At 40.4% G+C, this 19,858-nt stretch overlaps 2 protein-coding genes across 24 annotated transcripts in view; one reads left to right on the top strand and one right to left on the bottom strand.

The window, feature by feature from the left end:
- The window catches only part of APAF1 (apoptotic peptidase activating factor 1), a 103,214-nt gene that overhangs the window by 71,308 nt on the left and 12,048 nt on the right, over nucleotides 1-19,858 (top strand). Inside the window, exon 29 of one of the 23 annotated variants that reach the window (XM_084810195.1) lies at nucleotides 17,486-17,592. The exons of 21 other annotated variants lie outside the window; for them this stretch is intronic. In XM_084810195.1, coding sequence (XP_084666321.1) covers nucleotides 17,486-17,500 — 15 coding nt within the window. In that variant the 3' untranslated portion in view covers nucleotides 17,501-17,592. Of the gene's footprint in view, nucleotides 1-17,485; nucleotides 17,593-19,858 lie in introns of those variants that run through there. One more of the 23 variants, XM_084810201.1, reaches the window with a different exon arrangement.
- Nucleotides 5,060-19,858, bottom strand: part of ANKS1B (ankyrin repeat and sterile alpha motif domain containing 1B) — a 578,800-nt gene continuing 564,001 nt past the window's right edge. Inside the window, exons 23-26 of the mRNA XM_084810203.1 lie at nucleotides 18,306-18,392; nucleotides 15,810-15,947; nucleotides 9,958-10,125; nucleotides 5,060-5,231 (exon numbers count right to left, since the gene is read on the bottom strand). Of these exons, the coding sequence (XP_084666329.1) occupies nucleotides 5,121-5,231; nucleotides 9,958-10,125; nucleotides 15,810-15,947; nucleotides 18,306-18,392 (504 nt within the window). The 3' untranslated portion in view covers nucleotides 5,060-5,120. The remainder of the gene's footprint in view (nucleotides 5,232-9,957; nucleotides 10,126-15,809; nucleotides 15,948-18,305; nucleotides 18,393-19,858) is intronic.

Genomic DNA, 19,858 nt, shown 5'->3' with positions numbered 1-19,858 from the left:
GGAGATGTATGTGTTCACATAAAATATAAATAGCATGGCTAGGTTAAAATATAATGCATGGAATAATAATGATTTTGACATCTTCTGCAAGACTGGCTTGAAGGAGTGTTAACTGGTCAGTCTGAAAATAGAGGTGGTCTTCTTCGCATAAGCCATGGTTAATTGGATACATCTGCTTCAGTTCCATTTGTGCCAAACTCAACAATTATTGCATTTTCTTTGCAGCATGCATTTTCTTTGTTCCCAAGATACCTGAGGGATGAATCATCATCTCTCTCAGGAAAGGCAATTGTACTTATATTCAAATAGTGTTGTCTTCCAGAAACATCACCTTTTCACAGGGGAAGAAGGTAACACACCACTAACTTGATGTATCAGAAGTCAAAATTATTCTGAATTTGCTGTGGCCATGATATTTTTATGACTTTATGTGTGATTTGCAAGCTTTGATTTATTCTTCAGTGACATCTAGAGATAGTTTGATCAAAGATCCCTGTGCCTGTTCTTCTACTACATGCTGTAATGTGTGAATGGCTGATTCTCAATTGACTTACTAATCAACCACTGTGAATAGACACAAATATGTCTAAGTGTGCTGGTAATGCAAGTTCCAATGAACAAATTCTAAATTTAAATTTTGCATCTGTTTCTTGAACAGTTGTAAAAAACATTTTCTGGATTCAAGACACAATTGGCTAAATTTATGCAGAGTATTTGTGAGTGTGTTCTAGTGCCTCATTTGTGTCACTGAAATCAGAAAATTATTTAGCCTTCTCCTATGACCTTATTGGTTATGTTTTGTTTTTACTAGTCAACTAGTTTTGTAGGGACCTCCAACCTTCGCAGGCCAGTGGGCACAACTGGAATTTTGAGAGTGTTGTGGGCACTCTCACAAAATGATTGCCACCAGTTGGGGAGCTTGAGTATTTACAAAACGGCTGCTATGGTGGGCATGGCCGTTCACAAACACCCATTTCCTAGAAAGTAAACTAGGGAGGCTCAATGAAAAGTAAGTCACCCAAGAACAAGTAGAAGGGTGGGGTCTGAGTTGCAAAACACAACCACTCTTTTGAACCCAGTTTTTTGCTCCAACATGCATTATGCAGAAGGCAAATTGATCAGGCTCAGATGCAAGTAACTTGAATGAAACGAAGCACAAGGCAGAGGTGGGATATGAACCCCAGTGCTAAATGACACATTTGCCCCCACAAGCACAATAAAATATGTGATGCTCAAAGAAATACATACACAAAATACCCGCCCAAACCACACACCCTCACCTGCTATCCCCCAAAAAGCCAGACAAAACACACTCTCCCCCCCCCCCAGGCAAAACAGATACACACAACTTCTAAAACAACAGGCAAAACTCTCAAACGCAGTGAGTGGGAACAGGCAAAATACCCTCCCTCATTCCCCACCAGTCTCTCAAGGCTCCCAGGATGCGCCCTACCACCCCCAGATTACCGTTTTTTCCTCTGCACTATACTGCGATAGCCTTCTTACTGCCCAGACCTCTACTGTCCTCATCCTATTTGACCTTACTGCCTTTGATGGACTTGACCACCCTTTCCTGCTTGACTACTTTTGTGCCCAAGTATTTGTGCATGTGTAAATGCTCATTCAATGGTTCCTCAGAAGGAAGTTCTTCCTCTGCTTTCTCTTAGGGCCGTTCTTGGCCCTCTGCTATTCTCTCTCTCTCTCATCCACTGTCCCTGGATGACCTCATCAAATCCCATGGCTTTCAGTAGCACCTATATGCTGATAACACCCAGCTCTACCTCTCTACCTAACAACTTTATCCATCCAATCTAAGTGTCTGTTTGCTTGGATAATGACTCACCATTATCTCAAACTCAGTAGGTCTTATCTTTCCTCCCAAGCTCACCCCTTCTCTCATATATATATTTTGTATCTATTGACAACATACTGCCCACTCTGTTGTACAGGCATGAAACTTTTGACTTTATCTCTGATCGCTCTTCTTTACTTCCCACATTTAGCCTGCCACCTAGTCAATGTCAATTTTTCCTGTACAACATTGTGACAATACGGCCCTTCCTATCTGCTCCTGTGGTGGAAACTTTGATTCACACTCTTAACTGTCCCCTCGCTGGCCTTTGATTATCATACCCTAACCCTCACCTCTGTAAGGAACTTTGCTACCAAAACCATTTGCCTCTCTCAGCACTCAGAGCATGTAACATCCCTTCTTAAATCCCTACACTAGCTTCCTGTCCACTTTTGGATATAGCACAGATTCCTGGTCCTTATCTTCAAAAACTCTCCATAGCGTTGTTGCCTCCTTATCTCTCTTCCGTCACATCCTGATATATTCTAGACAATGATCTTTGCTCCTTCGGTTTATCCACCCCAAGCTGTCCAAACATCTCTTGGTCTGTGAAACATTCAATGCATTCTCCCTTTCTGTTCCTAATGCTTGGAAGTGGCTCTCAGCCCTATCTGCATGACACTGCTTTGCTCTCTTACTTCAGATAGCTCCTCAAAACCCATCTTTTCCATGAAGTCTTTTGACTTCAACTGCTACTGGAACTCAGTTTTAAGAATACGTAACTGAGGCCATTAGACAGAGTGGAAGCAGCAGTCATGCACCGCTCTATTGTGCCTGAATACAGCACCAGATGAGAGCCCCCTCCCTCCTGCCAACGTTGCTGCTAAGGCTATCGGGGGGGGGGAGGAAACAACAGCTCTCCCGCTGTGTCCATGACCTGCTGAATTTTGCAACTAAGAATGTAGTGTCTGGATTTTCTTTTTTCCCTCCTTCATCCCAATCCCCTTTCCTTTTGTGTCATGGTTTTTCAATGGTAAGTCTGCGAGAAGGGACAATCTTAAGAAATATCTTTGTAGGCTGCGTTGAGGCTTTTTTGGCTAACGGGTGGGATTAAAATGCTATAAATAAATATCCAACGTTTATCCGTGCATCCTTCATCCTCCTCTACTTTAATTGCCTTTCCTGTGTAGAATTTTAGATTAAGCTCTTGAAGATGTGCACCTGTCTTTTTGATGTTATTCTGTGAACCGTTTATTGATTGTAATAGCCATATACATTTTGAAATAATAATAATAATAATTAATAGGTTAGATTCAAAGTTGTCTGTGTTGTATTGCGCTGAAGACAGACACTATGCATCCATCAAATTCTAGTTTTGGCCTAAAGGGGTGAATTGTTGCCTTTTTGCCAACACTAGTCGTTTGCACGATCAGACCATTATGTTATCCCACACTCTGTCACATTAGCCATCACTTCAGAACAACTATTTAATATTGTCTCTACTAAATTCTGCAGAAGTCAGTACTGACTGTACAACTTTGATTTATTTTGTGTGCTTTTATAGGATATAAATAATGACAAAAATTACAAAATTTATAACTGGAAGCCCAAGCATATTTACATAGAAGTATTTGTTGCAGTGAGGCTACTATTTACTTTTCTCCTATACAATATTCCTTTTGGTAATATATTTTTCAGTGTTTACTGTCAGCCTACTACATACATATCAACAATGAATAGGCAGAATATATACAAGGAGCTGATTGGTTCAAGTAAATTGAATACTGTATTAAAAGGTTTTTTTGTCCTTTAGAGCTATGATTAGGTTCAACTAAACCATATACAATTTTTTAATTTTAAATCAAGTTCCATTATCAATTTTGTTAAAAATTCAGTTGAGTGTAACCGAAATCTGTTAGTTAAATACGAAAGAATAATAAAAAACATTAAGTCAACCACACTATTCATCAATATCTCTATAATGATGTTCAAAATGACTCACAATTTGACTGGATAGAATATACATTAAAATGTCATTTTTTCGCCTATGATTGATATTTTTACTGTGTTAATTCATTCAGTTCCACTGAAATATACATAATGTTATTATACAAATACTCCACAAAGACATTAAAAAATTAAAATACTTCAAAGAAAATTGTAAGTAAATTTCATTAAGTCAGATGTCAAGCCAATGCTCAACAGGTTGTTCTGTGGAAAGAATGTATTACTTTGGAATTTTTTTTCTTTATTTAGGAAAAAACCCATTGAGTTGCATTTTTCATTAAAACCAGCTTTCTGAGACAGAAAATTTGATAAAATTCCCAGTTTTGATTAAAACCATCTTTCAGATTGTTAAAAACTCAAACACATGGCTATAATAACTTGAAAAACTGTGTACAGTTGCATGTACCTGTAGTGCAATTGCTGGGCCGCTTCTGTTTTACTCCTAGATAAAGTGAAGCATCCAGTGTATTGATGCCCCACTGTTAACGCTGTTGCAAGTAGTAGAGCAGCAGTTTATTTAACTTTAAAATAAATCCAAACTCTCTTCATAATTAATGACTTCCTTTATCATAAATATGCATACTTACTCTTATAGTTTTCCTCTCTCCCACAAAAATATTTAATACAAGGTGCATTTTCATGCATTATTATATTAATTCCTCTTTTTTAAGCCATTCATAAAACTCTGATTTGTTGTCATACTGCTATACAGAACCCCATTTCTCTAGAGAATGAAATGGCATGAAGATTACATAAAACCAGCAAATACCAAATCAGGGAAGCTAATGTCTTGCTACTAGTAATTTTTAAAATATATTAAACAGTAGAATTTATATAGGACTCTCATGATTTCACAAACATTTCTCAAAGTTTGTACTAAATAATCTGGCTCTGTTTCAATTTAAAAACTGCCATGTTTGAAATAAAAAACCCAACCACAACTGAATGATGCTTTACTAAGCAGCATTAATGTTAGAGACCTTTGTAAAAGTAGAACATTTTAATAAGAAATTAAAGAAAGCACTGTGGCGAAGTTGTAAGAGAAGTGCGTGCGTAAAAACAATCTCCCACTCCTCTTGTGGGCTGTAATTGGAAAATCTTCATCCCATGTCATTCTTCTGTCAGTGCTGCAGGAAGAACAATCACCAGAAATGACCAGCAGCCTTTTTTTTTTTTTCATTTTTATGTTTTTGCTAGTTTCAAGGCCACTCATATAGTGCAGTCTTCCCCCCTACTAGACTGAAGAGTTGCCATCAAGGAAAGGCTGTGCTATGACTGCTTTGAGTGCAAGGCACAACAAGAAACAGAGGACAGTTCACTATCAGAATATTGTGGTTTCATACTTGGTATTAATTCCTCTTTTAGCTTCTTGTCCTGGTTCTACAATCCATGGTAGGTTGGCAAGAGTCTTTTGTTCAGTGGGATCTATCTGCTTTGAAACAAATAAAAAGAAAGACAACAATGCTTTACCTACTCCGATTGCTGAACATTAAAACAGCAGTCAAACTGGGTCACAGCAGCACATCATTATACACATGGCATGTACCATGTATTGCTTTCCTGGGGCTACAAGTCTATATTTATCATGATAATCCAAGGGGCATGGATTCATTATTTTCACTGCCCTCCTAGTACTGGGCTGGTGGAACAAGAGATGTGTCTACATTAAATCTGCAGTTAAACTTAGGTAATGGCAAATGTTTATCAACCTTTATAGTGTTTTGTTCTCAGTAGCATAAGGAGCTCATGCTTGGAGACTTAACTTGAAGATCAGGTTGTAAGGATCTCTCTCTCTCTCTCATGCCTATAGCCCTAATTCAAATATATGTGTACGTAGCTTTGTCAAACAATCTTGCCAATCAGCTGTTTCACAGGAAGGGGCTAAATCCAGCCAGTATATGTTATCCCAATTTTCCTAACAGACAAAGCATGTACATCCCTGGCAACCTGGAGGAAGAACTGCATGCCCACCACCCACTGCATGCACAGACCCTCATTTGGCTAGGGATTCACATGTGGAAGCGCGCAGTTTCGTACGTTTAAGTCATCAAGTGTTAACTGTATCTACCATATGAATTGTTTGGCTGCTGTAACCCATTTAAGTAACCAGAAAACCAGTGAGGAATTTGAACCCTAAAGTTCCCAATCACACAGTAGCTTTACATGCGTCTAGCCAAACAAACTTAGAAACCTTAAGACCTTCGCACTGAACACACAAAGCACTGCAGAGGAACCCACATGCCTGCAGAGGTTGGGGGCAGGGCTCACACGCACACCCCCACCACTTACACAGTTTTATCCCTTGCCTATTCAGGTGAATGCATGAACAAGACTAATGTCTGTTTGCTCTGTTAAATAATTATTCACAGATTTTTTGTAACTGCCTCTTCTGCATCTCTAGATTACCAGGTTGCCTTTGGGTCTGGCATTTGAAGCTGAAAAAGTATTAAAACCCCCAGGATAGCTGACACCCACCAGTAAGGAACAGTTGTTAAGAGCTCCTAGAAAAGTATTACCTTTACAATGGCAAGGCATCCTAAAGGGCTGGGAATTGATTGCAGCTGGGCCAGTTCTTTGAAAGAGTATTTGTCTCTCCCTTTTCCACAGAAAGATTTATGGCTTGGCTGGGGCAGGAGCCCATGGCATAAGCTTGTTCTGTGTCTCCTAGCCTGTAAGCCACAGAGATCTTCAGAGAAAATGGCAGCAGCGGAGGGAGTACTGCCAGTTGGGAGGGATCTACTATCTTCCGCCTCACCAGTTTTATCTGCTGTGTTGCAGAGTAAGAAAGACTGATGTATGGCTGGTTAAGGGTGCCCAGCCTGTAAGGATTTTTATCTTCTGCTGTGTCATGGCCATTTGAGAGACTGGGTGTAATTTTTGGTCCTTCTGTTGTTTTCAGGATGAGGATGGACCCTGTCTCACTTTTTGTTTTGAGAGCCCAGACTCCAGTGTGAGAGGAGTTGTGAAAGTGGCGGTTCAGTAGAGGGTGGCCTTGCTCTTTGCCTCTGTCTTTGCTGTAAATCCAATGAGGGGGTACTCTGGACAGAGTTTGAATGGCTTTAAAATATCTTCCCTTTTCCACCTATTATAAAAATCTGCCTCTCGAGCAAGATGGATCTGAATGGTTTCCTGACAGCCCTGGGAGAGTTTCCTGCTCCCTCAGTGGGTGATTCTGATCTATGGAAGAGGGAAATGACCCAAGTGGATGATACAATTGCTCCAGAGCATCCTCTCCTTGCTGATACTGCCATACATGCTCTCTGGTTTTCCAGAGAACTCAGGGTGATGAAGGAGCAATGGGAGAACAAATACAGCTCACAGCCCATGTTAAGGGCTATACTGTCTCAATGATGGCAGAAGAAAAGATCAAGGATCAGAGAGGACTGAGGATGAGGAGCCCACTCTGATAATTTTGCTAGATACTTTGCAGAAAAAAATTGCATCTGTTCCAACTTGCATGTCATGGTTATAGCAGATCCTAGGGATGTACCTTTGATTGAGGGTTGTGATGCCTACATTTCAGTTCTAACATCCTGAGAATGTGGACAAGATCCTTGGTAGTATAAGACCAACCATGTGCACACTTGATCCTTAACCATCCTCACTGATTAAAACAGCCAGAGGAGGCTTGGGAGAGTGGTGAATACTTCCTTAGAAAATGTGGTAGTTCCATCTAGGCTTAAGGTGGCTGTTGTAAGAGCCTTGCTGAAAAAGCCGCCTTTGGACCCCACCGTGTTGCCATTCTTAGGTAAGATTTTTGCAAGTGTAGTGGCATCTCAGTTCTAGATGTTCCTGGCTGAAAAAAATTATTTAGTCCCATTTCAGTCTGTCTTCAGTCCTGGTTTGGGGACCGAGATAGCTTTGGTAGACTATCTTTGCCAGGAACTGCACAGGGGAAAGTCTGTCCCTGTGGGTTTTGCTAGACCTCTCAGTAGCATTCAATGCCATTGCCCATGGTATCCTTCTGGACTGCCTGGTAGGCCTGTGGCCCATGGGAGAGGTCCAAGAGTTGAAAATGGCCCCCAGACCTCACACAGTTGTCCACCCCTGTATTACACCAATCCTGTAGTAGCTGAACTGGTTGCAATTTGCACAAAGAACTATTAGGAAGAACTATTTTGTGATAGTTCCACTCTGTACTTGTAGTGTTGGGGAACTGCTGTTTGGCACCTTAGCCATTGGCGTATGGTGTCCTGCAAGGATAGATCTTGTCCCCCCGCCATGTGATTTAACATTTACAAGGACCCACTGGGGGAGACTGTCTGGGATCTGGGGTGTGTTGTCATCAATATGGCAATATTGTCATCAACACAATTCCATTTCTTATTAATAACAAAAATGCTATTGAAGATCTGAACTGGATGCAGTAATAGGCTGGATGAGGGCTAACAAACTGAGGCTTAATCCAGACAAGACAGAGATGGTCTTGGTCAGGAAGGAGAAGGACTCTGGAATAGGGGTTCAACCTATTTTAGATAGGCTGGCGCTCCCCTTGAAGAATCAAGTTCTCAGTCTGGGGGTGATCTTGAACTCTGCTTTACACCTAGATGACAGCTGTGGCAAGGAGTACATTTGGCCAGCTGAGGCTGGTCAGAACTGGCAACAACATATGTCTTAATTACATCCAGGTTAGATTATTGCAAGTCACTCTACTAGGGCTACCTTTGAAGAGACTTAAGAAGCTTCAACTGCTCCATAATGCAGCTGCAAAGATGTTGGTGGGCACATACCCATGGATCATATTACACCAGGGGTGGTCAGTGTGCAGCCTGCCACTGCAGGCTAACTCTTTTAGCCTAACTCTTTTAGTGCTCCTGAGTTTGCCACCAATTCTTTTTTTTTAAAAATCCCTACTGTGGCCCATGGGAGAGGTCGAAGAGTTGAAAATGGCCCCCAGACCTCACACAGTTGTCCACCCCTGTATTACACCAATCCTGTAGTAGCTGAACTGGTTGCAATTTGCACAAAGGGTTTGTGATTGCTTTTAAAACCCTAAATGTCTTGGATCCAGGATACCTGAGAGATCGCCTCCGCTCATACAATCCTGCCCAGTCCCTAAGATCAAGAAGAGAGGTCCTTCTCTGTGCCTGAGCTAATGTAGATGCACAACTGATAGCAAGGAGAGATAGGCCCTTCTCAATGGCTGCCCCAAAATTGTAAAATACCATGTCACATGAAGCATAGATGGCATACTTTCTGGATGCCTTTCGCCAGCTGGTAATGACATCTTTAATCCAGCAGGCATTTGCCTACCTGCTACGTTTCTACTATTTTATGTAAAGGTTATGTTTTGTTGGTGGTCTCTGCTTTTGTTGTATTTTTATTGTAATTTATTATACTGTAATTTTAAAGTGTTCTAAGCTGCCCTCAGTAGTGCATAAGCACTAAAAGGATAACGCGCGCACACACGCACACACATACACACACAGCAGTCTTCAGTTGCTGGTGTATTTCATCTACAGTATTACGGCTGCTATTAAACACTGGAACAAACCACAGCAGAAGAACTGGAGCATAACTGATATTGCATATATAAAAGTCCTATGCAGATGTTTGCTTGCTCGCTCGCATGTAGGGCTAAAGGGGGGAGGATGACTTGGGTGTCTGTGTAAGCACCACCCTCAGAATCTCCACATGCCTGGCTTCTGTTTAGACCACGAAGGTCTGAAAAAGACTCTGTAAGTGCATTTGGCTGAACACACTTACAGAGCTCCTGTGATCGGAAATCCTGTGTTATCCAGGTTTCTAATCACAGGAGCTCTGTAACTGGGTTCAGCCAAATGCACTTACAGAGCCCTTTTCAGACTTTCATGTGGGGGTGCTGTGGGTGGGGCTTACATGCAGGCCCACGTCTCCCTCGCTACATTGGCCCTGCACGTGAACAGGAAAAAGCCTGCATAGGGCTAAGGTGAAACCATGTTTAATACAGGTCATTTGTCAAAGTTTTTAGCATGGCTAGGATTGCCTTTTAGAATGTTTTAAATATAAAGGTTATGAAATTATAAAATTACAAAATACTGAATTTCTACAAATCTCACACTGGATTTGGAATGGAGTTGCTGTAACGCATCTCAGGCCGATAGCTTTGTTGACCACAATGCATACCAAAATGCCAGCAGCAACAGGTTTCTTCTGTATACAGTACAGTTCGTACTCACCACAGACTTTCGAATGCTAACACGTGGTTTGGGGATTGGTTTGGTAGGTTTATTATCAAAGCTTTCAGGAAGGGTTGAAGAATGGCCTCCTTTTCGAGCTTGAAGTGCTAGTTGGTAGGCTACTTCAAATGCCTGTCCCAATGTGAGAATTATTTCATAGGCTAAATTCTGGAACAGCAATAAACAGCAGCATTAAAATGAGTTAGTTTGAACAAAAAATTTAAATAAAATGCCATATAGGTACGGCAGTGTTGTCTGTTTCTGGAAAGGTCTATAGAAGATACTATTAATAGCTTATTAATACAAATACCCTGGATACAACATGTTGGATTTCCCCTTCTCACCACAAAACACACACATACACAAGGTGTGTAGAACGTTCAAAGTGTGAACATCAATCACACACCCAATGGAACCAACCCAATGGAAATAGGGCAGACTGAGCACACAGAATTCTGCAAATTATGTACAAAACCTTGTGCATGGGTTTAATATGGGCTTGCACAATTTGGCTTGCTTATTTAATTTTAAAATCTAGCCTGCTTTATATGAAATAAAGTAGCTCTCAGCTAAAAAATGTGAATACAAAAAAATCAGAATACACAGTAAAAAACACACAATCAAATACAACAATACCACATTTGGTACTGGTTTTCTGGATTTAATTTCTTCTTCCTCTGCCCCCTGGCCCCCAACCTTGCAGTCTTTTGGACACACAGTATTGCTGTTCTATGCACAGAAGCCTATTTCAGCCCCGAGTTCACACTGACTATTAGTGAACCTGTCCAAGTAACTGCTGAACAATACTATCCATCCAACATGTTCCTGGTACTCTTACACTGCTTTCCGGAGAATTTCATTGTTTTTAAATCCAGCAAGCTGAATTCCAAGTCAAATTGAGATAAGCATTACCTTAAATTGCACCAGTCTTGCCACAGAGGAGAGCTAATACTTCCTGAACAATTGTGCTTACTGTTCCCATTCCTTGCTGATCTTAACTATCTGGCCTCAACGTGATGCTAATAGTGCTGAATGTCTCAGTTACCTTGTACTGCACTATGACAGTAACAGAGAGACAGACACATTCACAACAGCTTCAGTGGGCTTAGCCAGAAAACTAAGGGAAATACTGAGAGTACACTCTATATTTAGTGTGTTTCTGGCTGCAATCCTATGGTTTTGCCAAAAAAAACCAGGGATTTTTTTGGATCTCCCCCTCTAGGGGGCAGAGAGAGAGAAAGGGGTGTGGGTCCTATTGATTGACATTGATTGACATTTCCCCAGAGGAGTTTTAGTAATTTTGATTTTAAACTAGCTTACTCAAGGGTTTGTGGATTAAACCAACTACAGAAAATAGAATATAATTAATATAATAAAGCATAACTTAAAATCGCCCAATATCAATTTAGCTCTGCCAAATTCCAGTACAAGTAAGTCTGTCCAATGCTTCTGAAGGATGTCTTGGCTTTAGTGAAACTTCAGGGGAAGAGAACTATGGGACTGTGATCAAGAATGGGGCCTGAGGCACAGTGCAATCCTATGGATGTCTACTTAGAAGTAAGACCCTTGGAATTCAGAGGAACCTATGCTGAGGAAAGTATTCATAGGATGGCTATGTTACGTTTCAGGACTGAGTAAAACCTCACTGGGAAACCTACTTACTTTCAAGCTGAAGTTCTGTGGGCTTCAGAAGCTCATGCTTTTAACTTATAATCCAACACACCAGCACCCAGAGTTTCAAGAAAACATGTAGTTTTGTAATATGAATGTCCAGGATCTGCTTAGAATTAAAATGCACATATATTCTTAACTTTTATTTCTGCCTCCAAATGAAACATCAGTGTGTTCATTCTGTAGCAGGGATCTACTTCCAGCCCCATCTCTGCCTGTACAGCATAGAACTTTTCATTCATCAGCATGATAAAACAATGTGTTTTACAGTGCAGTTCAACTGGGTTGCTGCCCACTAGCCTGAAGCCTACAGTCTCAGAGGTTTCTGAGAACCCTATATCCTGCCAGGCTGCTGGTAGCAGGGCGGGAGGAGCAATGCAGGCAGTTCTCTGTGCTCCTTTACACTGTTTATCACCAGATGGGGCCCCGTCTGGTGGAGTCACAGGGGCTGGGCTTGAGAGGCCTTTGGATCTCCTGGATCCTTGGCCTCTCTGGTTCCCGCCCATCGGCACACCCCCATCTTCCCCTCCCCAACCCTCTTCTGATATTATAACAGTGATCTTGGAAGATAAGCCACTATGGAGCTTACTATGGTGGCTGCAAAGACTGGGAGAGGCAGCAGGTCAGAATCTCCATTCAGATTTTCCCTCCTGAGGTTGTAGCAGTGCCTATGGCCTCAGCAGGGGAAATCCGCTGTATCCTATGGTCCCTGGGATACTCTCCCAGGGACTATAGGTATAAATCTTCAAAATAAATAATCAATACATTATTCTTCGGTGTGGATTACCATCCAAGCTGGAGACTAATTCTCAGTTTACCCTCCTCCCAATTAACCAGTTCCCAAACCCTGTCCCCCCCTTTCCAACCTATCAGGAGCAGTCAGCCACAGAGGGAAAGGAAGAAAAGAAACTGCACCCCCAAAAACCCCTGGCAGGGGAGGGGACACCCAGACCCACCTTGGCTTGGGAAATAAGGTCCTTGAGGCATGTGGGTGCTTCCTTCCCACCTCCATACCAGGATTTTAAGGCAATGCAGCCTCTTTCTCTCCTTCATTAGATTCCATGGGGGAGGCTGCATCCTGAAAAGCCATGGGGGAAGAAAGACCAGTCCCTTTCTGAGGACCTGCTTGTTACAAGGGACCTCTAGAGGCTGTGGATGCTTCCTCTGATCAGGGGATTTTTGGAGGTGGAACATCTTTAGCTTCCCCGCTTCTCCCCATGGCTGCTTGTTGCCTTCAGCTGGATTTTAAAGGGAAGCGATTTGTTTGAAGGGGCAGTCAAATTTGGATTGGCTCATAATTTTTTTTTAAATGGCTCTGCTTGTATATGAGCCAATATGATGTAAACAGGGAAAGTCAAATATTAAAATGTGAATGTCTTAAATTAATTGCCTATTCAAAACAATGGAATCTTTTTCCTTTGTTTCTCTTCGTTAAAGAGACATTTAAGCTTAATGCCTATCATTATATTTAAGACATCCTTGTAGTCCGGATAGTGTCTATCCTCAGTGCTGCACCAATGCAAGCCCATTGAGCTTCCATTGGTAATGAGACAGGAGGCTTTCAGCCAAAACGTGATCACCACTTCTTAAACCCAAGTTAGTTCTTAAGGCAGGCAAGGCAAAAAATGGCTTGGTTATAGCTGATTAGCATACTGGAATAACTAGTAAACCAGAACCAACTCTATTTCTTATTACTCTCACCATCTATAAGACGACAAAAGGATTGCCTAACAGGGTCAAGAAGCAACAGTAAGAACCAGACATGGAACAACCGATTGGTTCAAAATTGGGAAAGGAGTACGACAAGGCTGCATATTGTCACCCTGCTTATTTAACTTATATGCAGAGTACATCATGAGAAATGCCGGGTTGGATGAATCAGAGGTTGGAATTAAGATTGCTGGGAGAATTAACAACAACCTCCGATATGCAGACGATACCACCCTAATGGCAGAAAGCGAAGAGGATCTCAAGAGCCTCTTGTTGAGGGTGAAAGAGGAGAGTGCAAAAGCTGGTTTGAAACTCAACATTAAAAAAACGAAGATCATGGCATCTGGCCCCATCACTTCCTGGCATATAGAAGGGGAAGAAATGGAAGCAGTGACAGATTTTACTTTCTTGGGCTCCAAGATCACCGCAGACGGTGACTGTAGCCATTAAATTAAAAGACGCTCGCTCCTTGGGAGGAAAGCTATGGCCAACCTAGACAGCATAGTAAGAAGCAGAGACATCACCTTGCCGACAAAGGTCCGTCTAATCAAAGCTATGGTTTTCCCAGTAGTAATGTATGGCTGTGAGAGCTGGACTATAAGGAAGGCTGAGCACCGAAGAAATGATGCTTTCGAACTGTGGTGCTGGAGAAGACTCTTACGAGTGCCCTGGACTGCAAGGAGGTCAAATCAGTCCATCCTAAAGGAAATCAACCCTGAGTGCTCATTGGAAGGACAGATACTGAAGCTGAAGCTCCAATATTTTGGCCACCTAATGCGAAGAGAAAACTCCCTGGAAAAGACCCTGATGCTGAGAAAGACTGAAGGCAAAAGGAGAAGGGGACGGCAGAGGATGAGATGGCTAGATAGCATCACGGATGCAATGAATATGAACTTGAGCACGCTCCGGGAGAGAGCACAGGACAGGAAGGCCTGGCGTGCTATGGTCCATGGGGTCACGAAGAGTCGGACACGACTGAACGACTGAACAACAACAACAACAACAACAATACTTAAAACTATAGCGTTTACAGTCCTTTTGCCTCCTCTCATGAAAAAATAGCTGTGATTTTCTTCATTTCCAGTTTAGACACTCCATAAGAGGAGGTTATGTGCAAATACCCCTGACATTTTTCCTCTTCTACCCAGTTGGTATTTGAAAAACATATTTTGGAGTAGAATTCACAGTACACTGTGTGTGTAATTTAACTGTCAGTGGACCTTTACTTGTATTTGCCAGCCATAGCTCCACAGGAGAAATGCACGCATTAATTTTTCTCATAATGCGAGCTAAAAGAACTAGGGAGCTGTGATATAATAAAACTTTTAAAGCTTCAAGGCAGAAATCAGAATCCTCAAAATAGGTATGCTGGAAGGTTCAATCTATTACTATTTTGTTCAAAATTAAATAGCCAAGAGCCATGGACTTTGAACACTTTGGCCAATAAAGTGACCTTCGTGCAAAATTTATTTTTCAAAAGCCTGAATTTTCATTCTTTCTTAACAGAAATTTTCCTCATTGCCTTCAGAGCATATTAGAGTGTAAGGTAGAAGGGTTAAGTACAGGACTGCAATAAAACCATATTGTCTTAGTTAAATCCAGAGTTCCTTTCCTAGTCTACAGGCACAAGAAAAATGTGATATCACTGTAGAACCTAATCCAGGTTGCTTTATCTCTTAAGTTATGAACAGGGGAAAGTGTGGCACCTGTGTATAAAGCATCATAAATGATAACTATAATTGTGTATATTTTGCTGCATGTTTTGTGACAGACGAAAGGAAGTACTTCCAACAGTGCATAGAACTGTGGAATTAGTTACCAGGGGATGTAGTGATGGTTGCCAACTTAAAAAGCGGAATAGACAAATTAATGGAGAATAAGGTTATCAATGGTTACTAGGCATGATTGCTATATATTACCTCCCATATCAGAGGCAATATGCCTCTGAACACTAGTTGCTGGGAGATTGTCCTGTTTATGGAACTCCCAGACGTCTGGCTGGACTCTATGGGAACACAGAGCTGAGACAGATAGGCCTTTGGTTTGATCCATCAGGGTTCTTCTTATGTTCTTCCATGCATGGGGAAACTGCAGCTAATTAAAACTTTTTATTATTTTTGAATTAAATTTCAGCTACAGTATGGCAATGATATGAGCCCTATGTTAAATCTGTAAATTGGTGTTGTCATGTGAATATGTTACATTTTCTCACATGAGCTGGAACTGAAACAGTTTAGCTGTGCTGACCAGTAAACTATATTACACCAGCATCAATCCTGAATGATGTTCACTATAGCTGAAACTGCATCACAAAATTTAATGGCTTGACTCTCTGGTTACACTTTTAATTCTAAATAACTTCCACTTCTCAGCAAAATCACATTCTGGGTTACCCATTATTAAGACTTCTAATAAAACCTATGGAATTGCTAAAAATAAGTGATAAAGTAGAAAAATAATTATAAACTAACCACATCAAAGGCTGTGAACACATGGCAGTAATGGTGATTTGTCTTCAAGTCTTTTGTGATGTAAGCAAATGTAGAGAGGTCTTCAGGGTCTTGTGCAGCACAGGAAATGTTACGAATTTCATGTTCAGCAATAATATTCTGAATGCAAGGAAAATAACTCTCAATATATTTAATCACTACCAGGAATTGTACACAGACAGCCCCTCAAACACTTATTTAGCCACGTTTTGAGAGCATGAACATCTCGGGGAGGGGGGAATATTTCATAGCACTGAGGCTTTCTAGTTAAAAATAAGAATTATTAATACAAAAGATGTGGGAATTCATTTCAATCTACAGTACAACAGTTTTCTGCAACAGGGATATGCAATTAAATGAGCTGTACAGAGCAAGGGATACAGTCCAGATTAGTGTAATAGACAAGGAAAGATCCATATAATCACTTTGCCAAACAAAAAGGATTTGCACCTCCACTGCATTTATCTTCTGTGAATGTTATTTCAGATAAAAGTCACCAGTATGCATTTGGGTTTTTTAGGCTAATAAACTCAGAAAGAATGCTATTACCACAATCCAAACCTTTCCTGTGTGCATTGGGTCGGAACACGTATGCTGCATCCATCTTTTAATTCTTAAGAATGTGATTAAAGCTTATTTTCTGAATCAGGGCCACTGTCAATCTCTGTCCAGCCCTCCCTGTGCCATCACTAATCTGTTGCCCCCATGACAAATTAATTCTGAGATACTATCTCTTCAGGCAAGTATCAAGAGACCTCACTGGAATATTAATTTAGCCAGCTATTTTAATATATAGTGAAAACTGTAATTATTCAGATCTGTGTACTTGTTTTATAGAAGAGAATCAAAACTAAGAAAATCATAATCTAGCCCACTATTAAATCCTCTTATCTCAAATTGTTGGAGCATTTCTGAAACTATTATTTCTGCATAAGGTTTTGCCTATGTAAAACCACAATCAAATTAATGATTATGCCTTAATGAGCACCAATTTGTAAAGATCTTTAAAGTCAGTGATGTTTAAAACTCATTTTACACTACTTTGAGCAAAACCCAATATTATGCCTTCATGCTATTGTCTTTGTTCTTAGTTTCAAACCTGTTGGATTAAATAATATGGACTGTTATCACATTTACAGTGATACTAAAAAAACAGGGATTCAGTTTCCTACAAATAAAAGAAAAAATATTGCCTTAGGATGTAGATTGTGTTAGTATGGCCGCTAAGGGAAAAAAACAAGGTTTTCAGAATTAGATTTTTCTAATTCTCAGGAAGAATTAGAACTGGAAGCGTCGCTTGCACTAAAAACAGAATCTGATTTTAAAACTCAGTGGGCTTCATTATTTTCAATACATGTTTCAAACTCATCTCTGGTTCACTGAAAGGTCTTCTAGAATTTGAAATCTCTCAAGTGAACACGGCACGTTTTTTAGTATATTTACAGTATTTATAGCTCTGTGTGAAATCAGCACTCTTCTGAGAAAACAATAAAAGATTTAAGCTTCAGATCATAGAACTGGCCTTCACATAGCTAGCTTTCGTTTCATAATCAGAAAAAATCATACCATTCTGACATTTAGAACTCTTTCATAAGACTATTTTAGATCGCTACTTTAGATCACAAAAATCAACCAAATTGGCTACTCTCTTCCTTTAGGAAAACATGAAGTGATCACTCAAGCCAGGATCACTCAACCGTGTGAGAGGTAATATTTAATCTCCTTGCAATTAGTGAAACTGAAGTATTAACATTGTGATTTTAATGGATCTCAGATATGCATAACTACTTTTGACTGTGCAAAAAAGAGGCGTTTTTAAAATAACAAGATACCTAATTTGTTCTACTTGTATGAGCAGTGCACCAGTGGAGAAGGGGACCTACAACAGCCTGAAGAATAACTAATGTGAATAGGGATTTCTGGTTGCTGAGCCTTTCCTGTTTACCGAAAGTACAATCTTCCTTGTGTCTGTACCTCTGTCATAATACTGCTCACACAGTTAGACCTCCCACAAGTAAATGCATGTGTCATTTAGCTTGTATTGCATGAGTAAATAAAATCTTACAGTTGAGTACGCCTATTGTCCAAACAGTGTAACACCATAAATCATGATGCTAAGCCAAAATTGGCATCTGGAATCACAAGTAGATAAATTCATTCACTGCTTATGACTAAGCTATAAAGTGGTTCAGCATTATGAGGTGAACTGTCCCTCATGTCTGTTCTTGGAGCCTTACCCAATACCACCCAATGTTGTTTATGTGTGGGGAATGCAAGTTGTTACTCATTTGTTGCAGGAACTATAGATGGTATTCCTTCACTTAGTTTTATCCTTCCATGAGAAACTACATATTCTATTTCAGGGGTGGGCAATTTGTGGTCATCCAGATACATACTACAAACAGCACGGGAAAGGATGATTATGAATGTGGAGCAGCCATTTATTATAAAATAACTGTGTAATCAAATGATACATACCTTATTTGTTGCATCAATAAATTTTACTCCCTTATAAGAGACAGATAAAACAATAGTAGGGACTTTCTTCATTTGTTCTGTAGACTTCTGAAATTAAAAGCAAACAAAAAATGTGGCATATTGAACCATGTCTTTCTGTAATTTCCCTTCTTCTCAATACAATAATACACTACCTGTATCTGTAAGGAATAGGAATAAGGACATTCTTCGTTATACATTTGAATATCCTATTAGTGAAAATGAATGGAGTAAATTACAGATAGACACACACACAGTTCATGAACACAGGTTGAATTCACACACACATTTTTTTTAAATTTCCAAGTGAGAATAAGAGGGTAATACAAAAAGGGTTGCCTTTGCTTTAGCAAAGCAGCATTACTTGGACACTAATGAACTGGACAACTGAATTTACATGTTATTATTTATTGTAGTGCTTACTTTGAGATGTTTGGCTTTATAATTGCAAGTCTGCCATTACTTCATAATTACTTACCTCATTTGTTTGTTATGGGCTATGGTCAAACAAATAAAATTAATCGCTACCTAACAATATGCTACTTTTAAAATGTTGAAACCTTACTGCAGAGGATTCAGAGCTGTCGCTCAGTGGCGGAGCCCCTGCTTGGCATGCGGAAGGCCCCAGGTTCAATCCCCATCATCTCCAGGCAGGACTAGGAAAGAATCCTGCCTGAAACCCTGGACAGCCGCTGCCAGTCAGCGAAGGCAATACTGGGCTAGAGGGATCAATGGCCTGGCTCAGTATAAGGCAGCTTCCTATACACCTAAGGTGTCACAGGAAAACAGTGATTTTTACAGAAGACAATATAAGCTCACAGAAGAAAGCCCATGATTAAATTTCTTTCCTAAGCAAATGTTACTGAACAGGAATATGCATTATTGTCAGTACAAAACTCCACTATTGTGTAGCTAGAAAACAATTGCGTCTGTTATAACATGCATTTTTTGCCTTCAGCTGACATAGCAGTCCGAAGTAGTAGTCCTAAATCTACAAGTAGTCTTTACACTGGAACCCTGGAGAGCTAAATACCTTTAAGAGAGGTATGACATCATAAGCACCCAGCTGAGGACTAGCAGAGGGGAAGGAGGGAGATCCCCTCACACGTGTATAGCTTTAAACTCAGGAGATGAATTGTGCCATGTATTTTGTGGATATCTAGATAAGTTTAGCAATAATCCACAAACTGGAGCACTAATGCATATGTTTTAAGAATGTGCACATTATGTTAGGCCTTCAACTTCTTCAGTTGCAGTCATTTAGATATGTTTACAAACTTAATTACTATTTCCTTGAAGATTCAAAAAGACTGGCAGAGGAATCCAGTGGCGAGAGGGGAGGGAGGATACATGGCGGAAGAAACACCACTTCCTAAGGCCTGCTGGGCTCACGACAGCCAGGACATAAGATGGGGGCACTTTTTTCCTTTCCCCCTTTTTTTTATTGGTGCCAGTTTTTCCTTTTGTTTATTTCCCTTTCCATTGATTTCAATGAGAAGGAAAATAAGAATGCCGGCTCCAAGGCTGGCATAGTT

The sequence above is a fragment of the Heloderma suspectum genome, chromosome 7 (genome assembly GCF_057233095.1).
Source record: "Heloderma suspectum isolate Gila_16-S chromosome 7, 16-S_ref, whole genome shotgun sequence".
NCBI lineage: Eukaryota > Metazoa > Chordata > Lepidosauria > Squamata > Helodermatidae > Heloderma > Heloderma suspectum.
The sequence above is the reverse complement of the archived record's forward strand: the minus strand, read 5'-3'. Positions and strand labels throughout refer to the sequence as shown.